Source organism: Phallusia mammillata, chromosome 5 (genome assembly GCF_965637545.1).
Source record: "Phallusia mammillata chromosome 5, kaPhaMamm4.hap1.1, whole genome shotgun sequence".
Lineage (NCBI taxonomy): Eukaryota > Metazoa > Chordata > Ascidiacea > Phlebobranchia > Ascidiidae > Phallusia > Phallusia mammillata.
This window is the reverse complement of record NC_137256.1, coordinates 684,007-710,254: the sequence shown is the minus strand read 5'-3', so window position 1 is coordinate 710,254 and position 26,248 is coordinate 684,007. Positions and strand designations below refer to the sequence as shown.

Sequence of the window (26,248 nt, the reverse complement as noted above, 5' to 3'; positions counted from 1 at the left end):
GGTCGCTTATGCCATTTGCAAACGAGTTGCAAATAAAACCCTGGGCTGCGATCATTAACTTGACAAAGTCAAAGCGTAATCTATTATTGTGTGTAAACTTATCAGTGATGTTGAAACCGATAAATGGTCAATCCGCTAGTTACCATGGCCAAACCCGTGTTTTTGTGTGTTTTCGCGTGTGATAAAAATGTTACAATTGCATTTTATTGAAAAAATAGTGATTACAAAAAATCATTTGCAAAAATGCTCTCAAACTGATTGCGAAACTGCCTTGACTAGGGTTGAGTTGTCCGATTAACGGTTAACCGAGTACATTTTAAACCCTGTTTGGGTCTTTTATATCGCTCGAAAAATAACCATTATAGGGCAAAATATGAAATGATTGATGATGTATCGTGCCATTAAATACAGACAATTATAGTGCTGGACAATTATAAAATACTGAAACTAAATTTGAAAAATTGAAAATTTGGGTCCACCTTTGTGCTGAAAAACCGTGTTTCTAAAATATTAACGACAAGTTAAGAATTAGTGATTACCTAAATGAATGCCAACAACAATGTTACTACTTAGTGCCGCGTAAACTCCACTTTTAGTTCTGGGGAAAAACTAAAACAGTTTGACAAAAATGCGTCCGCAAAATGTTAATTACACTTTCGTAATTTCAGTAAATGTAAAAACTTTGAAACTATTACAATTTCTTTCTAACCGAAGTATTAAAATATATTTATTCACTACATTGCTACTCATCCAATAGCCTGAACTGAACTAGAACCTGCGAACTGTGTACAGTCAAAATTCTTTGAGAGTTTGATAAGGTCTTGAAGATGATGGGTAGAATGAAAGAGATTTTAACCAAACAAAACCCGAACCCACGAACATAGATTTATTAAAACCTGAGCCGAACCCGAACCCCTAAAAACAAACGGAACCCGAACCGAACCTGAACCCATATGATAAGCGGTGCGACTCTCTGGTTTCTTTCTCTCTGGAAGAATGTTTTACAAATTATGTCCGGATTCAGATTTTACGTGAAATTTTCGGACATGCCCGGGAAACTGCGGACGTTTTGTAACCCTATGTTTGTGCAACTCTAATAAAAAATAACCTATGTTTGTGCATCGGTTTTTATTGTTACGTCGCGCATGCGTAAGTTGCAGAGAAATTTTCAGGACATATCCAAAAAGGTTGTTTTCAAGGCGTGTTTCTAGTTTTTGTGTGTGTCACAGCTATGATAATAAGAAAGTCGTGTAGATGGTGGTGTGAACTGAAATATGGTTAAATTCTGAACACTTAAGTTCGTTGGTATACTGTGCATTATGGTCAGGATTTTGTCTTTTACTACTATGTCTGTTGTTTGGCGGTCATCTTGATGCTGTGCATTGTTATTGTCTTGGGCATAGCCATCCTGAATAAACTTTCGGTATGTATCTGATTGCGGCTATGTGACAAGCGATTGTCTGTTAAGTACACATTTTGCGGTACTGCAAGTGTTTCTGCACGTTCTATGACGTAAAATGATATTTGATACACGAATTTGATTTGGTCACAGCTTTGTAACTAAGCGAGATACCCCTTTGGACCATTTTGCTAAGTTTATAAAGCGACGTGTGTGTGTGAAGTGTGGAGCCGTTTACACGCGAAGAGGTTGATGTTCTGCCTTTGTATTTGTCAAATTGAAAGCATTTTTTTCATAGAATCTGAACGCACCTTTTTCCAATGACCAACCTGCTTTTGTTTGTTCTCATGGTAGCATTAACGTATTGCTTGTTCATTAATCCCTCGCAGCTAGACTATTCTGCAACTGAATAAACTATTATATACATGAATTTAGTGAAGGGTTCCAGAAATTTGTTTCTTCTCTTCAGGGCCCTGTTTGCACACAATGGTGCAATCGTGGGGAAATGTGTTGCAACAATTGCAAGTGCTGGTTCAACTCTAAATCGAATTTTTCATCTTCTGTGCAACGTCTTTAGAAGCGAAATTTTATAAACTTCACCTGTAAAAAGTGTAGTTTATTGCGATTCTTTGTACTCCTTTGTCATAAATGTCCAATTTTGGTCCTGCATTACGTTTTTCTTTCATTGGAATTTGTAAATTGTAAATTCAGCTGCGTTCTTAGTTAAGCTTCGAACAGAATTGTTTTAGCATGTATCTGATAAAGTTCCCGACGGCAATCCTGTGTTTGCCGGGCAATAACAACTTGGTCGGTTTTCGGCTGTAGTAAAAAATTAAACATGCGCGTTGTTATATTTAGATTGGTTAATCGAATAATATTGTGTTCTTTACATTACATGGTGGCCTGTTTTTGTTGTTTGTGGAGCGGGGAGAAATGGTGCGATCAGGTACCAAGGCACGTTAAGACCTGCCACAAATATAAGTATAAAACCGCATCAATTCGGTTATTGAAAAAGTGTATTTGAAACAAACGCAATGCAATCCGTCAAAGCTGTATTTGGTGAATTGAACCTAAACCGTGAACGACAAGGTTATTATGTTACCGTTTTTTTTTATCAATTGTAAGTGGACAAAGGTTTAACGAAAGAGTATTGACTGATCATCAACTAAAAGCGTAAATTTTTGTACAAAAATGTACATGATTTGCTTTTATAATCACCTATCAAATTTACGTGTCATTCACCTTAAAAATATGGCACAAACAGAATTTTGACCACCTAAATTAGATGACCCAAAACGTTTTGATTTTCCGGAAAAGTCATTTTGCTGCGTTAGTTTTCACTCTCAGGCATGGTTACACGGCCCAAACTCGCGACATGGAACCAATGTTCGTCCGAATCGGCCGAATAAGTTGTAACGTCACGTGAAGTCGTCTGAAATGAAAACATCAGATTTTTTTACCTGACATACAGTACAGAATACTCGTGCATCAATTCTGTGGGGTTTACCATGCCTCAAGCCTAATTACCAATCTGCTAATGAATTATTATTATCTATGGAGTGCTAAAAACAATAATTCATTAAAAATCATCATACTTTTAGTTATGGCATAGTTCGACAGATTATGCGCTACCTTATAAGACGGAAGAGACACGTTTTATTTATGTTCGTAAAAGTCGTTGTCAAAATGGTCAATTCGGTCAAATATATTCGGTACATTTCTAAACAATAGTCTTGCAGTACCCCACAAATAATGTACTGGTGGTGAGACTGCACAAACTCTTTTCGACAAGTCCATAAGAAACGAGTTTTAGTGGTGCGCCACTTACATGAACGCTGGGTTTTCTTGACAGATGTTTGTTAACTAACTTTCTCTTAGCGGATTTATCTCCCAAGATAGTGGATGGTCTTTATATTATGGATTCCATGATTCAAACACGTAGATCAAAAATTAAATAATTTTATGTCAGTTTTCGACCACCACCGATCGAGCTTTCACAATAAAACCTGACACCTTACATATAACTATCAGCGGTGGATTTTACCGGACGCGTGTTCCGTCACTTCAGGCTTGCTAATATTAGTTCCATGTCGCGAGTTTGGGCCGTGTAACCATGCCTGGGAGTGAAAACTAACGCAGCAAAATGACTTTTCCGGAAAATCAAAACGTTTTGGGTCATCTAATTTAGGTGGTCAAAATTCTGTTTGTGCCATATTTTTAAGGTGAATGACACGTAAATTTGATAGGTGATTATAAAAGCAAATCATGTACATTTTTGTACAAAAATTTACGCTTTTAGTTGATGATCAGTCAATACTCTTTCGTTAAACCTTTGTCCACTTACAATTGATAAAAAAAACGATAACATAATAACCTTGTCGTTCACGGTTTAGGTTCAAATTCCGCATGCGCTCGTTGCCCGTTGCCATGACAACCGACCGGCCGCTAAACCGCCGACCACCGACGTCACCGGTGTCCCTGGTAACGACGCTGACGTCACAGCTTGCGTAGGTGGTGACTATGTTTACGTGGATCCGTGGAGTGACGAGTACATTACGTCACCCAACTACCCCGGTTACTATGGCGACGACATGAATTGCACGTGGTCTGTGAATAATTATTACGCGGGCTACGACATCGAGCTTAATGTGGACGATCTCGCGCTTAACTCATACGACAAAGTGCAGCTGTATGACGCACATCGCCACCTGCTGGCGACCTTCACAGGTTGGAGCTTCACTTCGCCGATCCGGACCGCTACATCCCGCATGTACGTGGAGTTTTCGTCCGACTCGAGCTACACAAATCGCGGATTCAAATTCCGCGTGCGCGCGACTCCCGTTGCCATGACAACCGACCGGCCGGAGACGACGGGAGTGTCCAGCACCGCGGCTTGTTTGTACGGACAGCACCTGGACATTTACCAGGGCTACGGATGTATAACTTCCTCTAATTACCCGTGGAACTATCCCGACGACCAGCAGTGCTCGTGGACGGTTCACAGTCACAACGGCTACAACATTAAACTTACTGTGTATGACATGCAGCTTGCCTCTGGAGATAATGTCACGGTTTTTGACGGTTCTTCGCAATACTCTGATGTCTTGGGAGTTTACCGGGGAAGCTACTATAACACAGTATCTCTCTACTCGAGCGGGTACTACATGCTCATCAGCTTCTGGTCGGACCACTACTATACAAGCACAGGTTTTCAGCTAAGATATGAAACCTATTACCCTGTCGACGAGACCACAGAAATACCGGATGACCCCACCGTTCCCTCATCCAACATCACACATTGCGATTTGTCTCACCACCAACAAGGCCCTACTGGAAGCATTTCTTCCCACAATTACCCAAGTAACTATCCTAATCGCTGGAGCGAATGCTGGTACTTCCCCGAAAATTACGATCACATTCATTTGACCTTCAATGTTTTTAGCACTCAGCAGAACGCGGATGCCTTGAAATTGTATTCACATGATAATTATCAACAGTCATGGTCAGGAAATTATTATTCTGGTTACGCTACCTCTGTTTATCCCCCTGGTTGTAGCTCATGCGGTTTATGGATTGTGTTTACTTCGGATAGTTCCTATAATTATCCGGGGTTCAACATTTCCTACTCTTTACATTAACTCCAACAGCTTAGAATCAGTGGTAGGATTCAACCGGTCTTCACCGGTTCTATAGAAACGTCTCACGAAATTTTATGAGATCAGCGAACCGGTTAGCATTACTGGTTACTGTCAATAAAGTTTTTGTAGCAGAACCGGCTAAAACAGATGACATTTGTGATAGAACCGACTGACAAAAAAATTCGAATCCCACCACTGCTTAGAATGTTTACTAATGAGTTTCGTGCAGATTTCATCCATTATTGTATTTGAACTTTAGTTACAAGGCATCAGAATCGCTTCAAAACACCGTTTGTAGTTTTCTTTTTGGCACAATTTTTAAACATTGTTGCGATTGAATGCATGAAGCTGGTTCGGAAACCCGCTTGTGGAATTGCGCAATAAATCTTGAATATATGTAATATAATTTCCATGATATATTCTCATTTGTTTTGTGCGAATAATTTGCATTTTGTCGCCAAAAGTTTCTAATCGGCGGATTCGATACTGAAAGTTGTGTAAACTTGATGTCAATCTGCCAAATATATAATGTTTAATTCCAATTCATCGCCCAAAAAAAGATTGTTGTCCTTTTAAATATGTGTAGCGTGCGAATTAATAGTTGTAGCTGTATTGTTTGTACTGTTTGTGTTTAATATGTGACTTTGGGGACTGGTATAATTGAACGAACGCCTCAAAATACATACTAATTCCGACATTTGTGCTAAGTTTAGTGATTTTCGCAGTTTGGTGAGTCTTGTTCCTTTCACGGCAAATGTTTGTGTGCGATTGTCATTTAGAAGCTTATCATTTTAATTTCGGTTTTTATGCAGGTTATGTGCAACTAATCAATCGTGAATAGAAAAATAAACCTACGACTCAAGCCTGGCAGAGTTTAAACTTGCCAGGTTTTAAAAGAGTTTAAACTTGTTTTCTTAAACCCAAGCCTTGCCTTTTGATTTTAACATCTCTTCAGTTTACTGCGCCAAACTTTGCCGAGGTATGCATTACTGCAGCGGTTCTCAAACTGGGTCCGCGGTCCTTTTGGGGTCCGTGAGGCAATTTTGGGGAGACCGCGAAAAGGTTGAAGTAATTCTATAATTTTATTTGCGTCAGTTTGTGCCACTGAATCAGTTTAAATCAAAGTAGAATTGAGAATTGACTGTCTCCATTGCTAAACAATAGCCTTTATTCCATGAAACTGACAAAAATGCAATTGTTCACGCACAATCGAAATTGTTATGTGCAATTTTGCATAACTAGCTAAAATCCTGCAATCAACTTTCGTTTTTCTGGATTACCAATTTAGGCTTAAGGACCGCGAGCCTTCGAAATAATGGCAAAGGGACCGTTTTGAAAAATAATGAATAAGTTTAAAAACCACTGCTTTACTGCATTGTATGATTGTTTCAAAATATGGTTGTTATGAAAATTAAACAACGCGTACCCCCATTTAATGTAAACACCTGCCTCTAATCCCGGGATTTCATGAAATATAATCGGATTTCCCGGGTTGCCAACTGTAAATGCCAATTCCCAGCAGACACATTGTAACAAAATTATGCACAAAACAAAAACATATTCGTATTTGACCCCAGTTTTACACAAAATAGCAAAACGGATCAAAGAACCACGTAGTTGCGAAACATTCGCAAACAATTGAAAATTGCAATAAATATGTACATGCCGCACAAGAGGTGGTTTGTGCGGTTTAGCCGCTTGGCTTGTCAATCATGTGTGTCGCTTGTCGTTTAATTGTCAGAGGGCGGCTTCAGCCACAACTGCCACGTTAACTCGTCGGTTGTCATGTGGCTGTTGACGTCGTCGGACGTCATGTAAACGCTTCCTGGCTCGATCGTAGAGCATTTTCGGGGCGTTGGAGTAGATGAGAGGGTTGAGAGAGCTGTTGATGGGAAGCAGGATTATTGCTGACACCGCGTAAATCACCGGGGGTACAGTTGTTCCACCGAAGTTTAGGAAAGCCATGATTGAGATTGGCACCCAGCAGAAGAAATCAGTAAAGACTAGCCGGATGATTTTCTTTTGCATTTCTGCAACAAACACCAGACGTAGGAACAATATTTAAGTTGCGCTTATGGGATTTACCTTGGTTCTGTTTTTCAGCTCTCGCATTTTGGGCCCTCTCATTCACTTGCCTGCCACTGGCAGTCGACCTCTTGTAAATCCAAACGTACGCCACAGCAACAAACATAAAAGCCACAAAGTTTAGAGTGATGATGCCAAGTGAAAATGGCCAAGCCTTGTCGGTCGGTGTCACGTAAAGTTTACTGATGCAAACACTGTTGGTGCTGTAGTACCTGAGAAAAACATCCAGTTACAGCAACAACTATAATAATCTAATTTGCTTGTAACTACATACCCTAAATATCCTGTAATGTCAAACAGTTCAGTGTAGTTATAATCTTCAAGAATATCCACAAAATCCGCCCAAGAATAAACATTTTGTACCCCTGGAAGTGCGCCATCGAGTGTCTGGGAATCGTTGATGGTAAAATTGTGTCGAAACTTTACAAACCGTTTCATAAAAGTGTCCATGCCTGCAAGTAAACATACGGCGGAACAAAACGGTTAAATATACACATGTGTTACAATTGCTCACTTGAAAAGTCAACGACATGACTCTTGAAGAACGGGTTTTCTTTCATCCACGCTTTGGTTTCAAACAAATGTTGAAATTGAGACGTGAGAGGAATAAAAGCCAGTGTAAATGAAAATGTCCAGGATAACATGATGGAAAGGATAATAATTTTCAGTTTGGGGAAATATGGCGCATTAAACGGCTGCAAAACATAAGTTGCTTGCTGCAAACACTAGAGCACATATACATTAAAAATACTCACGTTTTTCACAGCGTAAAGTCGAAATGCTGTCAGCAGGACCATTGTAATTACTGATGTTTCGCTGGAAAGCAAAACCAAAATGCCCATTGAAATGCACCTCTGGCCTGACCTCCAAACAAGGTCGTTGGCACAGTAGTCTCCAGAATATTGAACACCAGCACCGCCGAGCATGAGCAGATAAACTCCCATGAGCAGGTCGGAAATCGACAGATTCAAGACAAGAAAATGGTTGGTTTGAAATGAGGTCGATTGTGATTCTGTCGTCACCAACAGTTTCATCTCAGTAACCATGACAACCTGAAAAGGGTAAAACAGATATTTGCAAAAACCACCTAGTTTGTCGAAGCTTAGAACCACATGCTTTGTTTCAGTCAAGCATTACAAATATACCAGGTTTCCAAAGATTGCGAGGAACGCCATTATCCACACAACAGTTCGTAACACCGGGTTAGCGATCAGTTCGTATCGCGAGGAGAAAACGTTTTCATTTGCTCTGCTTGACTTCGTTGGGCATTCGTCGCTCCAGTCAGAACAGTCTCCGAATCCATTGAACATCTAATAGTGGCAAATTTTGTTAAAAACTGCCATGAAAGAAAATTATTTAGAATAATTTAAAACCTTTTCCTTCTTCACAAACAAAGGTTGATTGTTTTCGCAATAGAACCTCCCGTCACTCGTGCAGTTAGTTTCGTCGCTTTCATCATCACAGTTTATCGTAAAATCACAGATCTCTGATTTACTTATGGAAACCTAAACACATTAACCTATCACACAAGGTTCTCAAACTAGGGTCCGCGGTCATTTAGGGGTCCGTGAAGCAATTTTGCGGGGACCGCGAAAAGGTTGAAGAACTTGTATAATTGTTTTTTGGCGTCAATTTATGCCACTGATAAAAGTGTAAATCAAAGTAGCATTTGAAAATCGACTGTCTCCGTATAGCTTTTATTACGTGACAAAGAAGCACTTGTTCCCGCACAATCGTAATGTTTCTTGTCTTGTTTGTGATGTCATAAACAATTTTTGGATTATTGTTAAATGTAATTTTGCACAAGTAACTTAAAATTCTGCAATCAACTTTCGTTTTGCTAAAATACACATTCCATCTAAAGGACCGTGAGCCCACGATATGATGGCAAAAGGACCGTCTTGAAAAAATAATGAAAAAGTTTGAGACCACTGCTTACAGAGTATGGGTGTTATTATAATCCACAGATGCTAACATACCTTAGCTCCATTTAACGCTGAACAATTGACCCTTCCTTGTTTTGTGCAAGTTTCCGAATATTCGTCACTTCTCTCTTTGCAATCTATAAAACCATTGCAGATTTTTGAACGAAACTTTCCAGGTATTTCCACCACGGTTTCGTCACTTCCGTCTTTGCAATCCAAAACGCCATCGCAAACTTTGGATTGAGGAATGTTGAGACGATCGTTTGTTGTTGGGCAATGTTTACGATGCGCGCAGATACGAGGATCCTCATCGTGGATGAACTTTCGTTTACCAACATTGCGAATTTTATGCAGACAATCTCGTCTCCCGTCGCACAACAGCTCGTTGCTGAAAGGATCCCACTTAACGACAAATACTAATCTTAAATTGATTTTACGTACATTATATTTATGAATGGTTCACACGTACAGTTTGCATAGAAACGAAAAACAAGATATCGCGTTAGTCAAACAAAATATCACACATGTCAGGTCTGTTTCGTTCTGTGGATAGCAATAACTTACCCCCTATTGTTGGTTGTTCACACGTACAGTTTGTGGACACATGCAAAACAAGATATCGCATTAGTTAAACAAAATATCAAACATGTCAGGTATGTTTCGTTCTATGGATAGTAATAACTAGGGCAAATCTTGCAACTTTTTTTACAGCTTCCGACAGCTTCCTAAATACTCAGAATTTATCTAGTATGCTGTTATAAGCGGTTTGTAGGAATTTTATGTTGCAACTTTTTCCAACTTTTTTCTATTTTTCATGCAACTTTTATCAAGTATTGCGGAAAATGTAAAGAATTGATTTAATAAACGTGCTATAAAACTATTTCTAGTATTTCTAGGTTCTATTTAGTGATGTACCGAATCGGCGAAATTTCGATTCCGTCGAATCAACCGAATAATTTATGACGTCACGCGAGGTCGTACGCTACGCGTTTGACATGAAAAAATGTTTATCTACCAGGCAATTAGTACAGAATAGTTGTGTTTCGTCCTTATTTCAGTTCTGTGGGGTTTAAAATTGCCTTAAGCATGATTGGCAACCTGCCAATGAATTGCTAATGTTTTTGACTACCGTGGGAAAAACGATAATGTGTTGAAAATGATAAAAATTGACGCGATTTTTGTTATGTTTAGGCTTTTGAAAGATCTACGTGGTATCTTAAGCAGAAAAGATACGTTTAACGCTTTAAAATTGTTATTGTAAAAGATTCGGTTTCGGCCGAATAATTTGAAACCGAATCTTTGCAAAAGTGACCGATTCGGCCGAATAAATCCGGCAAATCGAATATGCGGTACATCTCTAGTTCTATTCTCTTTGATTTGCATAACAAAGAGCTACGTGATGGATTAGCTGCATCTAAATGTTATCTTTGACGCAACAGTTGGCTTGCAAGCTAGAAGGTCAACCAACCCAGCCAATTTAATTCACTGTCGTTTAAATTTGAGGTCCTTTCCCATTTCACGGACGCCCAGGCGGGACAGCCAAAAATTACATTTTCACTTAGTCACCTTTTTCAGGCTATTGATTTTGTTAAAGTCGCCAACACTGAGTTTTGCTGCAATGCCTTGGATGAAGTTTGCAGACCTAGGGGTTTGGGGTGTGGCATTTGACTTGTTTTGGGGGAAGGGGAGGATTTGACAGTTCAGCAGGAGCTGACAACGAAACGCTGTCATGTAGGTTTAAAACCTAAGGAACATAAAAATGTACGCATGATCGATTGAATAGCGAAGAAAGAAACGGAACAAGCAGACACCCTGAAAATCTTAAACTGTTGGGTTATACGACGGAACCTTTCGAGCATCTCATACCCTAATAATATTATAAAGATTGTGCATAAATGCAACTTTTTACTGCAACTTTTGTTAAAATTAAGTGCAACTTTCTCAGAATTTTAGTGCAACAAAACAAAATATCACACAAGTCAGGTTTGCTTCGTTCTATGGATAGTAATAACTTACCCACTATTGTTGGTTGTTCACACGTACAGTTTGTGGACACATGCAAAACAAGATATCGCGTTAATTAAATAAAATATCAAACATGTCAGGTATGTTTCGTTCTATGGATAGTAATAACTTACCGCCTATTGTTGGTTGTTTACACGTACAGTTTGCGGACACATGCAAAACAAGATATCGCGTTAGTTAAACAAAATATCACACATATAAGGACTACTTCGTTCTATGGATAGTAATAACTTACATACTATTGTTGGTTGTTCACACGTACAGTTTGCGGACACATGCAAAACAAGATATCGCGTTAGTTAAACAAAATATCACAAAGTCAGTTTTGTTTTTTGCACATGTCAGGAAGATATCGTATTAGTTATCATATGAGCGATTTTTTTGACTTGTCTGGGTCAAAAATAGGTCACAAATGTTGCATTTGACGTGTGTTGTAAAAGAGTGGTCTTCAACTTTTTTTACAAGCGATCCCAATTTGAAAGAAATTGAAATCAGGATTTACATGTGGTCCCGTTTTTTTCCGATGGGGAGAAAAATGTTATAAGGAATGCCTAAACTGAAGCTGTTTTCATGTAAATATTCCAGCCTAATTTTCAAGTAGACTTTAAATATTAGCATTCACGCCATTCAGCGTGTATTATTACGCTTAAATGTTAAAACCCAAAAGTTTCATCTAATTTTGCAAGTCTAATTTGCGTTAAAGCCCACCAGTTTGTAGAAAACAGTTAATTTATGCATTTTTTCCTGTAACCCATGTGTTACTATTGACACAATATATCATTCATAGTGCTCTATCGCGTAACAATGGGTTAGACAACTTGTCTTATATATAGATTTGGGTCGCAACTGTTCGGTTTTTGATTACCGGTATTGCATCACAATGATTAGATTGTGACACGAGGTACCAAGCCGTATTGCAAAACATGAGCAACATTGCGAACTAGAATGTAAACTTATAATTTTTTAGGTAATAAATTTAAACGCCAGTAAATTGAATTTATAGCGACCCCAGAAAAAGTTTAGGCGACCCCACTTGGGGTCGCGACCCACAGGTTGACGACCGGTCTACCTTGAAGACCACTGTTGTAGAGGTTGCATTGTCAGTGAACTTTTCATTTTACATTATTTAGCCCGCTTTTTACTGTTGTAATTGGCCCATTGCCCAGTTATTGTTAATCGAAAACATTTAAGTGAAATAATTAGGTCGATATGGTGTGATGCTCAACACACCTCAAAACGTGTAATTCTTTGGTAGGTCCCAGTCATTTTACGGCAGCTGCAGGTTAGGTGCAGCTCTTGCTTCGGTTTTGCTTTGGATACTTCATGTATCTTTCGTTGAGACAAATGTATTAAACAATTTTTGTTGTGTCTTAGCTAAAGTTTTTTGGCAGTGATTTTTAATTAGCTCATTTCCCTTTTTAGAATAGGTTAGGTCAGGGGTGGCCAAACTTTTTTACCAGAAGACAAAATTTGCAACTATCTTGCCACTGGAGGGCCGGATTAAATGATATTTACGTAAAATTTGTCGTAACTGGTTGCCATCTTTATTAAAATATGTATTATTGTAGTAGAATAACAATAACAATAAGTAGGCCAGGATGTGAAAACGAGCACATACAGCTATGTTAGCTACTTACGTCATGGTTGACAGACTGTTCTAAAAATAACAACGCTTGCCACAAGCTACTGCTAGTAGCAGCCAGCGCTGTTGCACTGCTTGTTCACAGTGGTAAATATGGTGCTTGGAAAAAAAACAGGCAAGGTGTTTGGCGGGCCGGATGAAACAGGACCGTGGGCCGGATGCGGCCCGCGGGCCGTAGTTTGGACACCACTGGGTTATGTCTATGTTCAGATTTTTGCCCTTCTGTTAGACTTTTGTACATTCTTTCGCTTTAGATAGATTAGGCTTCATATTTTAAATTTTTGTACAATAATGTGTAATTTAACTACTTGAATTCTTCATAGGTCAAAATTTTGATTTTTAATTTGTAGGTCAAATTAATTTTTTCTTGGTCAAAAAATAATCGCCCTAGTTATAATATAATACTATATTACTTAACGCTACGCGCTCATGACACATATGACGCAAGCAGTGTTTTTTAAGGTGTTATGGGGGACCGTTTTGGTCTTTTCTCCAGCGTTTTCCCAAAATTCTCCAAAAAACAAATATGGCTATTTTTTGGTATTTAAATGAAACACTTGCGGTCTCTTAAAACTACTTAGCGGTCACCCAAACCAAACCTTAAAAAAAACTGGACGCAAGCAAGTTTTTGAAAACTGAATTGGTGCTTCATGGAAACGATATAAATCTTTAGGAAAGAGTGCACACAAAAATCCGCAAATTAGCATTAAAATAGCCGAAAAATGTTTGTGAAAAACAATACTGTGCCTTTTTCGCTTTAATTTTAATTACCCCTCTTACACATTTATCCAACAATGTTAAACAAGTAAATTCAATTAACACATAATTGACATTTTACTTACAATAAAACATTTCCACCCGTCCTCCGTAATCTTGTTGGTTGTGGAACAGTCGATCTCGGCACTCACATTCCCACTGTAAACAATCACACCAACACTTACATTGTATAACTATGGTAGAATCGAATTTGTGGATTACTGGATTGACGCGAACAATTTGAGCGTTCAATTTCTAAATGCGCGTTTGGCCATCGAGCGTTTCCTGCGTTTCCAGCTGCTCGGGTTTACGCAGGTCGCTCTGTGCACTCGTAATGTTCAGGTTTCGTGTAAGCAAAACCGTTTTTATTGAATACACCAGGGGTGTCAAACATGCGGCCCGCGAAGTAACATTAGAAGTTATGTGTTTTATTCAGGCGGAATACCCTGTCAGACCAGTGAGTTCACATGATACAATTCAATCATTCTTAGTGGTATGTATGCAACGTTTTGAGGATGATCAAAAGTACCCATCCTTAGAATCAGCAATTGCGATTGTTACGTCATTGTATGCCATTGTATTATACTCAAAGCATAGTTGATACACTCTGCTACAATGTATATCTGTTTGTTATTTATTACAATACTAATTTATTTTTTGATAAACTCAATAGTATTACTGAACATTTTACTCTTTAACCAGGTGTTTTTTGTTGTCATGTTACACTGTAACAAATGTTTGCAAAGTGCGGCTCTTGACTTACTTAAAAGTTTGTATTTGGCCCCCAAAGTTGTTTGAGTTTGACACCCCTGAAATACACTATGTTATCATGTAAATAATATATGTCAACGTAAATATATGCAAAAATATTGTGTTGATGGGTTTTATTTTGGTTCAATTTAAGTTGACCAAAGTGGTAGCAAGGTAAGGAAAGATAAAGTGACGATATTAGTACATTGATAGACGGACTAGTTCCTAAAAATACTCGTTTCAACCTACATTGAAAACGTTCCGCAACCTGTTGGTTGTTTTGTCTCACAAAGACACTCATCACTCATATCAGGACAATCGATGACGTCATTGCACACACTTGACCTTGAAATCATCATTGGGTCATTTATGCATTGGAAGCACAAAGAGTGGTTAAAGGTGACAGACGGCAAGCGGTGGATGTCCCTGCAGGGGAAATATTTAATTTGAAAACTACGGTTTAAACATCGGGCGTTGTGAGCGTTCTAACATACCTGGGATCCGACTTCATCATTTCATCAACCGATGTGAAGCAGAGATCAGCGGAATTGTCGCAGTCTTGTACGGCGTCCCACAGCAACTGCTGGGGCAACGTGCAAGTTTTACCGTTTCTGATGCACTTGAAGCCGTGTCCGTTCGGTCGGGGCAGCGCAGGGCAGTTGTTGCAGGGATCACCATCACACACCGATGAACGCTCCCAGCAAACCGATTCCGAACACCAGAAGTGGGAGGGGCAGAGATATTCGCACGGGGAATTTCCATCACAACGCGCATGTGATTTGCAGACCTCATCTTTTGTTTTTGGACAGGAAGCGTTGGTTGGATCGATTATATTGCGACAAACTCCATGAATGTCGAAACAATCGCATCGTCCCGCTGAGCTGGGTTTAAAATAGTTACGATAGTTGCAACAAAACAATAGTAGTAAACAATAGTTTCTAGAGTGGGCGCCAGTGCCCCGCGGGTTGACAAATAAACAAGGCAAATTTTTGGTAACATCTGCACATAAGAGAACTGGGTAAATGTTTTCATAATTTAACATGAATCCCGATGTTAAACTGGTGTCAGTTTGTCCACTCTTAACCATTATGAGATTTGGCCATATTGCAGATCGCGTTTTAAACCGTCAAGCTGTTAAAGCAATACAACAACAGGTTGCAGATACGTTTGTTTAAAATAATCACTTTGTTGGAACAATCGTTTATTCACAAACAAAATCAAGTAAACCTACCGACGATAACTTATTGATTTGTCACACATTTCGGGGACTTTCCCAGTACAATTACATTCGTCGCTCATATCAGGACAATCGATGACGTCATTACACACACTTGACCTTGAAACGATCATGGAGTCGTTTTTGCACTGGAAGCACAATTGATTGTTGAACGAGGCTTTGGAGGAACGACGGGTGTCCCTGAAAACGAAATAAAGGTCATTAATAAACTTATCACATCACAACAAGTTGACCAAAAAACGCGTAAAATGATTTTTTACTTGTTGCCTTGAAAACGTTGCACAAAAAAAAAAAACTAACAATAGCAAGTGTTATTTCCTTTTCAGGCATAACCAAAGTGTGTTCGCTTGCATTAGTGTTACCAAAACTTTTGTATCTCTACGTTACCTTTTTTATATTAATCACCTGTGTCTCGCAGTCCTTACATTGTCTTTAATTTACAAAGTTTTTTATCATAATTTGTTTTCTGTATGTGTGATTTGCCCAAACCGTGTTTATCTTAATTTCACGATGTGTCTTAAATGTTTTTGACGTTAATCCCTCTTCACATATTTTTGTCACGTTCACGTTTATCATTTTAACTGTTTGATTGCCTCTTATAAATTTATTCCCCGGCACACTTTGCGCTCACTACATCTTTTTAACTCCTCCCCGTTCGCTGCATTTCGCAGCATTTCAGCTACAATTTCAGGTGTCACCAACTAAAGATAGCCGTTAGGGCCGTTAGGGCGATGATAATTGGCCAGGGGAGTTTCGACCACGTGTTTTTAAGTCCTTTTGCGGGTCACGTGCTGTTGTGAGGAGTTCTTCTCCGGCTGTCGTATGTCAACTTGTCTTAAATTTTGTGCTGCGTAGACCTTGCCAATATCTTACAGTTTTATTCAGTGTTTTTAAATAAAGACAGCAGTGCTCGAACGCGTCTAAACCTAGAGTTTTTCGTGGCTAGACGTTAGTGTATTTTTCGAAGGAAAACCAATAAATTGGACGCCACAATAGTATATAAAACTCAGCTGACGTATGAAGCACAACCGACCTAAAAACATGTACATACCTCGGATCGCCATTTTCGGCCGTGTAGCATAAGTCAGAGCCATTATCGCAATCTTGTACACCGTCCCACACGAACATTTGCGGAAGTAAGCACGTCCGGTTGTTCTTGACACATTTAAATCCGTAACCGTTACTCCAGTGTTGAATAGCAGGACAGTCATTACAGGGATCGCCATCACACACAGTTGAACGCTTCAAACATGTCAAATCTGGGCACCGAAAGTGGGAGGGGCAACCGCCGTCACAAGGCGTTTTATCCCGACAAGAGATGTCGCCCTTGCAATATTCCTGCCTCCGTAGCGCACACACTGTGTTTGATGACCGCCAGTCAAGTGTGCTGTCGCAGCTGTGAAAGTGGATCATTATGTTTTGATTGTAAAGTGTAACCAGCAACCAACATTCTGAAGTTTGGCTGCGTGTTGTTGCTGGTAATTACCCACCCACACCAGGGTATTTCCCAGGGTAAACGACCATAAGTATCTGTACTATCGGGTTAATAAGGAAGTTTTTCATTAATGAAGTAATAAACGATAAATTATTACAACGCGTCAAATAGATAAGACTGGAATGAAAAAAAATGTTGCTAGTTTTTTTGCAAGTTTACACGCGTCGCGCAAACACTGCTGCTATATTTCACGGTTTAAGCATGCTGTAGAATTTCGAGGCCAGATGCTGGATTACAACAACAACCACGTTTTTATAAAACTTGTTTAGTTTTTATTTCTTCACTGTCAAACATTTAAAGCGACAAATAGAGTAAATAACACCATAAACGTCATTTGATAACCGACAAAGTTTACCTGATATATCTCGATGATGGGTTAGCAGGGTAGGTGGGAAATGTGACCCGTTTCTCGTCGCTTCTGTCTCTGCAGTCAGGATAATTACCGCCATCGCAAAAGTACCTTGATCTAACCACTCTCCCATCATCGCAAGTAAACTCTGCAATCAACAATCACAAACATATAATTGTTGGTCGTTTATATTTGCGTCACAGTGACAGTGACCAATGCGCTGCGATTGAACTATTTAAAATCACAGCGGAATTAAACGGATTAAAACCTTTAAATAATATAACTAAGTCGCTGAATAAACGTAGCTTTAAATAAAGCGTTAGTTAAATGGTTGTTGTTTAATAATCAAACATTTAAACTTACTCCCTGCTTGGCATGGAGCCGGTGCGATGAACCAAATCAAGGTTGCAGCGAAAATCATCACGATGAGATTTCTGAAGAAACACAACAGCGGCGTTGTAAAGAAATACATGAGTGACAAACTTGAACCTGCGTCTTCCCTGAGCTTGATCTCATAATATACTTTATATGTAAGATAATTTGATTACCTTTTCACAAAGTGGTGTTTCATTCTTCCTAAATCTTTTAGGCGAAGTTTTCTCAATAAACAACTAAAATTTCTTTCAAAACTGTGAATTATCTGAGAGGTAAAAAAGGATTAACCAGTTTGTTTAATTAACCCGAAATACTGAATTCTACGTCTGCGGTCAGAAAGGTTTCCAAACGTATTTTCCGCTTTCAGCAAACCAGGCAGATGATTGTCACTTCCCAAGCCCCGCACGTCAGCAAGACTTCCTGTTGCGCATAATCAAACTGTTATCAATATTTGTCCCGCTGTTTACATTCTCGGGCGAAATTAATACGCAAATTAATTTCTGCGCACAAAATATTTACGCCAAATGCCGCAGAAGTGATGGCTAATACTTTTTAAAGCAAAAAATAGTTTTGTAAGTTTTTGTGGTAGGCAACTAGATTAAACTCAAAACACAGCTTGCAAACCAATTGTTGATTGCAGCAAAAATTTTGCAGCTCGAACTGACATTGATCACAACAATAAATTCACAGAAATCCCGCAATTGGTAATATTAATTGACGTTTCCTCATCAGTAATTGCACAACAAAAATTCCAAATCAATTTTATTTTATTTAAACGCATGTGTTATTAATAGAACATTAAAATAAAGCTGATGCAAAATATAATAAAATACAACCAAGATTTCACAATTTAAACGCAGATCTTAATATTTTTTTAGAACTAAATGGAGAAAATGTTACCAGCTTTTTGTTTGATTTGGAACATGTTCTCAGTTTGAACCGGTTACAACATTTGAAGTATTACAACATTTGTTACAACATTTTTTTCATTTTTTGTTGCGCAATACGAACACTTGTGACGTCACAAATAGGTTTTATGAAGCACAATTTTGTTTTTACATCTAAAAACTGTTTTGCTTAAGTAGGCCTACTATACGTCGTTTTTTTGGAGGACATGTCCTCCTTTTTAACAAAAAACAAGTTGGCCTCCGAGGACAAAAAGATGCCCAAATGTCCCTGTAACGACCGCTAGGTGCGCAGCCTGGCCCTGCGCCGTTCGTCACACTAGATAACCCTTTTTGTAAAACGCGCCCGTCCTACAGCCTGTCCTCCAAGACGACCCACTCTTGCATTTGCAACGAATGTTCTTTTTTGGCGATAAAAGGCAACGCTGACGAATAAACCAAGACGACAACGTCAATAGCAACGGCAACGGTTTTTCTGTAACCACAAATAACATACATAAGCCAGACCTACACATTATGACGTCATAGCGACCATCACACAATAAGCAGTTTTAACAGTACACACAAGGTTTCAAACTAAATCTACATTAATCGGTCATATTTTACATTAGATTACTTCCAAATTACTCTTAACAAGTCAAGTTACTGTTAAAATACACATTAACACAAGTTAAACACAAATCAAGTAAGAACATAAAACATACCAACTGTTGGGTAACCAGGGCTTTACTAGCACGCGGCTAGAGGTTCCACAACTGACAATTCAGCATTTTTGCTATTGCTCTTAACATTTACAGTTTCACTATAAACAAAATAGTCACAAGAAATTAGGATAAATTCACTTAAATTGACTGCAAACCTAGCAACTAACGCAGCTCACAAAAACGTGGCGTTCAAAGCACATGCTCTGTCGCGGATGAATATTTCAATACGTCACGAATAAAGGAGAACTTAAATCAGCCAAGCGGAACAATTAATTCTCGCTGTAACAGTCCCCCTTTTTAAAGAATATTTGATCAACCAAACACATATGTGACAATTATTCCTTTGAAAACAGCCAAATATGCATTTTAAGCTTATTTTTTAAAGAATACAGGTTTTACAGTACACGCTTATTTTAGCATTGTGATAAACGCTAAACTCTATCCAACCTATTGTATAACGTCTAATTTCTGAAGCTTTATTTCTTGGGGGCCTTAAAGTATTTTTTCATGTTTTTTTACAATGTGTCCTCCTTTTTGGGGGTGGAAATATGGTAGGCCTAGCTTAAGGCGGAGGGTTTTAGCTCAGGGGGGCACTCAAGTGGCCCAGCATGGCATGTTCCTCTTATAAATTGCAGGATTTAGTTGTTTTAGGTTAATCAGGGTCAAAATGTTAAGGATAGAAGTGACCTCAATGAATCAATTTTATTTCGACAACACGAAGTGAATCCATTCACCGCAGCGCTGGCCTGAAAATAAAATTTAATTTGAAACCGACCCGCCCTGATCAAAGTGTATATAATGCACAAGTCTTCCAACCCATTGTTACGCGATAGAGCCTCATGGATGCCATTTTGTGAACAAATTAATACAGCAGGTAGGGAAAAACACATAAATTGTCTGATTTTTACAAACTGGTGAGTTTTAACGCGAATTTGATAGGTAAAATCGAATAAAACTTTTGGGTTCTAATATTTGAGCGTGATAACGCACGCTGAATGCAAATATTTAAGGTGTACGTGAAAAAAAAGCGGACAAATTTACACTAAAAATTTATTTAGCGTGTAATATTACGTTGAAGTGTTAGATCACGAATTTTTTTTTTAAAAGAATTTTCTATCATTTTTTTTGGATTCACCAATTTTTCACCCTTTCGAACCCCGAAATATTCGGTTTTAGTTTTAGGCCAGAAATACAAGCCCTGTGGTGCAGAAATATTTAAAAAAATTAACAATTATTTAAGAAGGCCATTCGTTTAGTATTTAAAATTTTGCCAGTTACCTTTACAACCCATAATATGTGTACGCTATCAGTCAGATATAAGTCCCAACGGAGGAATTCACTGGTTGACGGCAGAGCGGGAGTGCTCAGCTTGACGTCCGGACAGACGTGTTTTACGAGACAGCTGTTTTTTTGTGCAGCAAAGCTGTGTCGTTTTATTGAGTTATCACGAGCATTTTCAGTTTTGGCGAAGGTTTTACACCTAAGACGTAATTTAAACTCGATAAACGTACTTCGGTTTCGTTTATGTCGGGCAAAACGTCGTTGATGAACATAAATATGAAAAAATAAACTTAACTTTTTCAATAGCCGCGATAAATGGTCTTTAAATTCTCGTTGCCAGCTTGGCCGTCGTATAACCATGGGTCACTAAAGATCAACTTGTAGGCATTAACGATTTTTTCGTCACAACGTATCTTCTTTATTTTTGACAAATCAATTCAAGAATCAGTTCTTATGTCATGTATAAATTAGGCTGAACGGTATTGTTGAACACTAAGGACTGCATGTTGTTAAAACCAGGGAGTCGAACCGGAACTGAACCCGAACCCGCGAACCGGTTTGAGCGGTTAATTTCATTAAACCCGAAACAAACCCGGACCGCTAATTACGATTTTCTAAAACCCGAACCGGAGTTGAACCCCATATTTTGTTTGGCGTTAAACCCGAACCGGAACACAACCAGTAAAAAGGCAGTCTCTTTATATTTTATAATTTTATCGAAACAGCGCACTGAAGAATACACGAGATAACACTTATAGGGCGTGTCAAAAATAACAGTGCACGGGCAAGATTCTTTTGGAGTTTGATACGGCCAGGTAGATTGTGGGTAGAATTAATTTGAAACGAATAAAAATTTGAACCGGTTTAAAAACCGCAGGTTCGGACCGGATAATTTGCTCAAACCGGAACAAAACCCGAACCCGAAAATATACATTTAAAAAAACCGGAACCGAACCCGAACCCTTAAAAACAAAACGAAGTGAACCCGAACCGAACCTGAATTTTGCGAAACAAAGTTAAGTGAAAAACAAGTTGTTATGTATACCTTTGTAGCAAACGACATTTTTATTTTGTGTCTAATACTAGAAGAGTGGCTTTCTGATATACTTCCATTTTATATATTCAATATGATATTTACCAATTTACTATACACATCATTTGATCTACACATATGATTGTTTTTGTAAACAAAAACAAATGGGTCCCCACACGCGCGTTTGTGCAGATTTACAGTAAACAAATGTTGCGGTGATTTATAGATTCTTAAGGACAATTTTTTAGAAAGCATTAACCCAACAATAAAAAAATTGTTCGTATTCTTTTTGCACTATTATTGTCATGTAATTACAAAATTAAAAAAACGTAACAAAGACTTAAATCTAATCTCTTGCTTTGACCCAGATATAGTCCTCCAAGGTCGGGTTTTGAACACAATTTTTTCTAGAAAGCTGTAACAGTTGTGTTACAGACACTTTAAATTAAAAACCAATTTGCTACAAGTGTATACATAACAAATTGTTTTTCATTTAACTTTGTTTCGCAAAACGATTACCATTGACCTGTAGTAACCTCTCAGGGTGCACACGCCAAACGACTGTTTGACCCTTTGACACCGTTTTCAATAGCACGCCGTCATTCGTGTTTAACAATACTGTTAAGCCTAATTGATACATGCCTTGAGTATTGACTCCTAAATTGATTGTCAAAAAAAAACGCTACGTTATAATGAAGAAAGTTCTGAGCTGTGTTTGTAATACCGACTAGTTGACCTTAAGTAACCCGTGATCATGCGGCGGCCAACCTGACAGTGAGCATTAAAAAAACACTTATTTGGCGAAAAAGTCAAGTTAATTTTTTCATCTTAACTTTTATTAACAAAGTTTTTCTTGACATATACAAAACCGAAGCACGGTTATTAGGCTTAAATCATGTCATAGGTGTAAAACCTTCGCCAAAACTAAAAATGTGAGTGATAACTTAATAAAATGACATAGCATTGCTGCGCAAACAGCTGATTTCTAATCACTGAAACGATGTCTCGTAAAACGTCTGTCCGACGTCAAGCTGAGCCCTCCCGCTATCGTAAACCAGTGAGTTACTCTCTTGGTACTTCTGCCTACAGTGTCCTTCTTGACCAAACGCGCGTTAGACACATTCACGTTTCGGGGGCCTGTGGGTGAACCTCTGGGTCATACGGGGTCAAAATTCACATGGACCATCTTTAGACCAATATCTGTAATGTGTGTAAATTTGAAAAAGTTTAAACCATTCTTTCTTGACCAAAACGTGGAAACAAATCCGCGCTAAAAATTTCACGTTTTGGGAGGCTGTGGGTGAACCGAGGGATCAAACGGGGTCAAAATTCACATGGACCATCTTTAGACCAATATCTGTAATGTGTGTAAATTTGAAAAAGTTTGAACCATTCTTTCTTGACCAAAACGTGGGAACAAATCTGCGTTAGAAAGAAAAAAAGAAAAAAAGAAAAAAAGAAAAAAAGAAAAAAGAAAAAAGAAAAAAGAAAAAAAAAATACAGACAAAAACAATATGTGTCCCCTTCAGGGAAGGGGACCCATAATAACATTTATTGCTTTTTAGGAAAATTTATGTTTAAAAACTGAACATGAACGACAATATCAAAGGCAAAGCAAGAGATTAAATTGTATTTTCCCGGTTATTTTTTGTATGACAATAATGATGATGCAAAAAGAATACGGACAAAAATTAAGTTAAGTTAATGCGTTTATCTGCAAAATCACCGCAACATAGGTGTACCGTAAATCCGCATAAACACGCGTGTGGGGACCCATTCGTTTTTGCTTGCAAAAACAATCATATGTGTAGATAAAATTGTGTATAGTATAGTAAGTTGGAAAATGTCGTATAGAATGTATAAAATGGAAGTATATCACAAAGCCACTTTTTTAGTTTATGTTGTAGCGAGGTGTTTATTCGAGGTACATCGTAATAGAATAACACAATGAGCGAATACGCAGCATAAGACGAGAGTCAGAGAAAGAAGGCAATCTGTCCGGTTCGCTGTAGTATGAAGGCACACGATATAACGGTAGTGAGAGAGGCCGCTACATGACCCCCCTCCAGAAACGGACATAATAAAATTAACACATAAAACGCGACGGAGTGCGAATTTGACGCGTGCGCGTGTGTTGACCCGAAGGTATTGTTTCTGGCTGATGACCCGGTGGATCCGCTAGGGCAGGAACGGGTTCGGGTGGAGCCGGATCGGGCGGTGCTGAAGTATGCGATTCCCTCTCGGATGGCACCGGTTGTGTCGGCGTTGGTTGGTGCGCGGAATTGGGAGGGCGACCACGGCGTGGGGGTTGGGCCACTTGTACCGGCTGCGTAAGGTCGACATGCGCTGGCTTAAGACGGTCGATGGAAACGAGCTGGTTGCTTTCGCCGATGGCAAGCGTGAAACCCTTGCTGCCTCGATCAATGACGCGAAAAGGGCCATCGTAAGGTGGTGTAAGCGGGGGTCTGTGGCCTTCTTTCCGTACAAAAACGTACGGAGTGGAGGCCAATGCTGCAGGGACCGTTGTGCGGACCGGGCCGTGGCGCGACATTGGAGTCGGTACAAGTTGACGCACCGTAGCCTTTAACGATGGAAGAACCGTTTGGGGTGAAGGCTCGTGATGATCTTGGCGGAAAAAATCGCCTGGAACGGTGATGGCAGAGCCGTAAACAAGTTCGGCCGATGAAGCCTGCAGGTCTTCCTTTGGAGCTGTGCGTATTCCAAGCATAACCCATGGTAGTTCGTCGACCCAATTGGGGCCCGTTAGACGTGCCATGAGTGCACTTTTCATGTGGCGATGAAATCGTTCTGCCAGGCCATTAGCTTGTGGATGGAACGAGGTTGTGCGGTGCAGTTGAATACCAAGAAGCTGGGTGAAAACCGTCCATAGATCGGAGGTAAACTGGGGGCCGCGATCTGATGATATGTCAGCAGGAACGCCAAAACGGGATACCCAATGGAAAACAAAAGCGCGTGCACACGTTATGGTGGTAGAATCAGGCATAGGAATTGCTTCTGGCCAACGAGTAAAACGGTCGACCAAGGTAAGGAGGTATCTGTTACCCTGCGAAGGTGCAAGTGGTCCAACAATGTCGACGTTGAGATGCTGAAAGCGTGCATAGCAGGGCGGGTAGCTTGCTAGAGGCGCACGGACGTGGCGTTGGACCTTTGCCTTCTGACAGCGGATACACTGTTTTGCCCAAAGGCCAACTTGGCGTTTTAAGCCGTGCCAAACAAACTTTGAAGCAACAAGTTTGCGTGTTGACCGTATGGATGGGTGCGAAAGACCGTGTATAATGTCAAAAACTTTGCGTTGCCATGAGGTTGGGACAATTGGACGAGGCGATCCAGAGGAAACGTCACAAAGGATTGTAGTTCCAGATGGATTAATCTGTATGTCCTCTAGCTTAAGGTTAGTCACAGCGGTACGATATGCTTGAACCTCCGGAGCGACCTGCGCAGCTGCCAGTGCCGAATAATCCAAGTCAAGTGGGAGTCGAACAGCATCAATGGAACCGCGGGAGAGCGCGTCGGCCACGTGGTTTTGTTTGCCTTCGATGTGGCGCACATCTGTGGTAAACTCAGAAATAGCGGTTAAATGACGTTGTTGGCGTCCTGACCACGGAGCGGACACTTTGGTGAAAGCAAAGGTCAGAGGCTTGTGATCGGTATAGGCGGTAAACACGCGACCTTCCAAAAAATAGCGAAAATGACGAATTGCGAGATGCAAGGCGAGCAGTTCCCTGTCAAAAGCGCTGTATTTGAGCCCCGGTGGTCGCAGGCGTTTGCTAAAAAATGCCAATGGTCGCCAGGCATTGTTGATAAATTGCTGGAGAACAGCCCCGATGGAATGCTGTGATGCATCGCTAGTCACAGCAGTCGGTGCATCAGGCAAGGGATGGTGCAACAGCGTGGCGTTCGCTAGGGCGGTTTTTGCCTCCGAGAAAGCCAAATCTAAGCTGTCACCCCAAAGCAACGTTGTAGGATTGCCCTTGAGTGCCTCATAAATAGGAGACATAATGCGTGCAGCGCCAGGAATGAAACGGTGGTAAAAGTTTACCATACCTGCAAACTCCTGAAGGCCTTTGACAGTAGTGGGGCGCGGAAAAGTTTGAATAGCCTCAACTTTGTTGGGAAGGGGCCGGGCGCCGGTACTGTCAACGCGATGCCCCAGAAAATCAATTTGGGAAACTCCAAACTTGCACTTTCCCAGGTTAATGACAAGACCATGCTCGGAAAGCTGTTTGAAAAGACGCTTTAAATGGTCGTAGTGCTCGGAAGGAGACTTGCTGGCGACGAGGATGTCGTCAAGATAGACGAACACAAAGTCTAAAGATTGACATACCGTATCCATCAGTCGCTGGAAGGCCTGTGCCGCGTTTTTAAGGCCGAATGGCATGCGAAGGAATTCAAAAAGGCCAAAAGGGGTAATGACCGCGGTTTTCGCGATGTCATCAGGTGCCACAGGAACCTGGTGGTAGCCGCGAACAAGGTCAATTTTGGAAAAAAACACTAGATCCTGCCAACCGAGCCGAAAAGTCTTGAATATGAGGAATTGCGTAACGATCAGGCTGGGTAGCTGCGTTAAGACGCCGGTAATCGCCGCAGGGGCGCCACCCACCGGAAGACTTTGGAACCATGTGCAGTGG

At 39.9% G+C, this 26,248-nt stretch overlaps 1 protein-coding gene and 1 long non-coding RNA gene across 2 annotated transcripts; both read right to left on the bottom strand.

Moving 5' to 3' along the window:
* Nucleotides 1-6,242: 6,242 nt before the first annotated feature.
* LOC145227995 (uncharacterized) lies at nucleotides 6,243-17,872 on the bottom strand. Its single transcript, XM_080092959.1, has 16 exons — nucleotides 17,850-17,872; nucleotides 17,665-17,735; nucleotides 17,308-17,449; nucleotides 16,509-16,853; nucleotides 15,452-15,637; nucleotides 14,715-15,101; nucleotides 14,470-14,646; nucleotides 13,557-13,629; nucleotides 9,102-9,449; nucleotides 8,496-8,627; nucleotides 8,268-8,432; nucleotides 7,878-8,174; nucleotides 7,637-7,817; nucleotides 7,397-7,574; nucleotides 7,123-7,334; nucleotides 6,243-7,067 (listed from the first exon to the last, which is right to left on the bottom strand). The coding sequence occupies exons 1-16, from the start codon at nucleotides 17,870-17,872 to the stop codon at nucleotides 6,775-6,777; spliced, it is 3,210 nt and encodes a 1,069-aa protein (XP_079949085.1). The 3' UTR covers nucleotides 6,243-6,774.
* Nucleotides 17,873-18,962: 1,090 nt separating this feature from the next.
* LOC145229825 (uncharacterized) lies at nucleotides 18,963-19,568 on the bottom strand. The gene is made up of 2 exons (XR_013860492.1): nucleotides 19,286-19,568; nucleotides 18,963-19,056 (listed from the first exon to the last, which is right to left on the bottom strand). It is a non-coding gene; the product is annotated as an uncharacterized LOC145229825 (long non-coding RNA).
* Nucleotides 19,569-26,248: the final 6,680 nt, after the last annotated feature.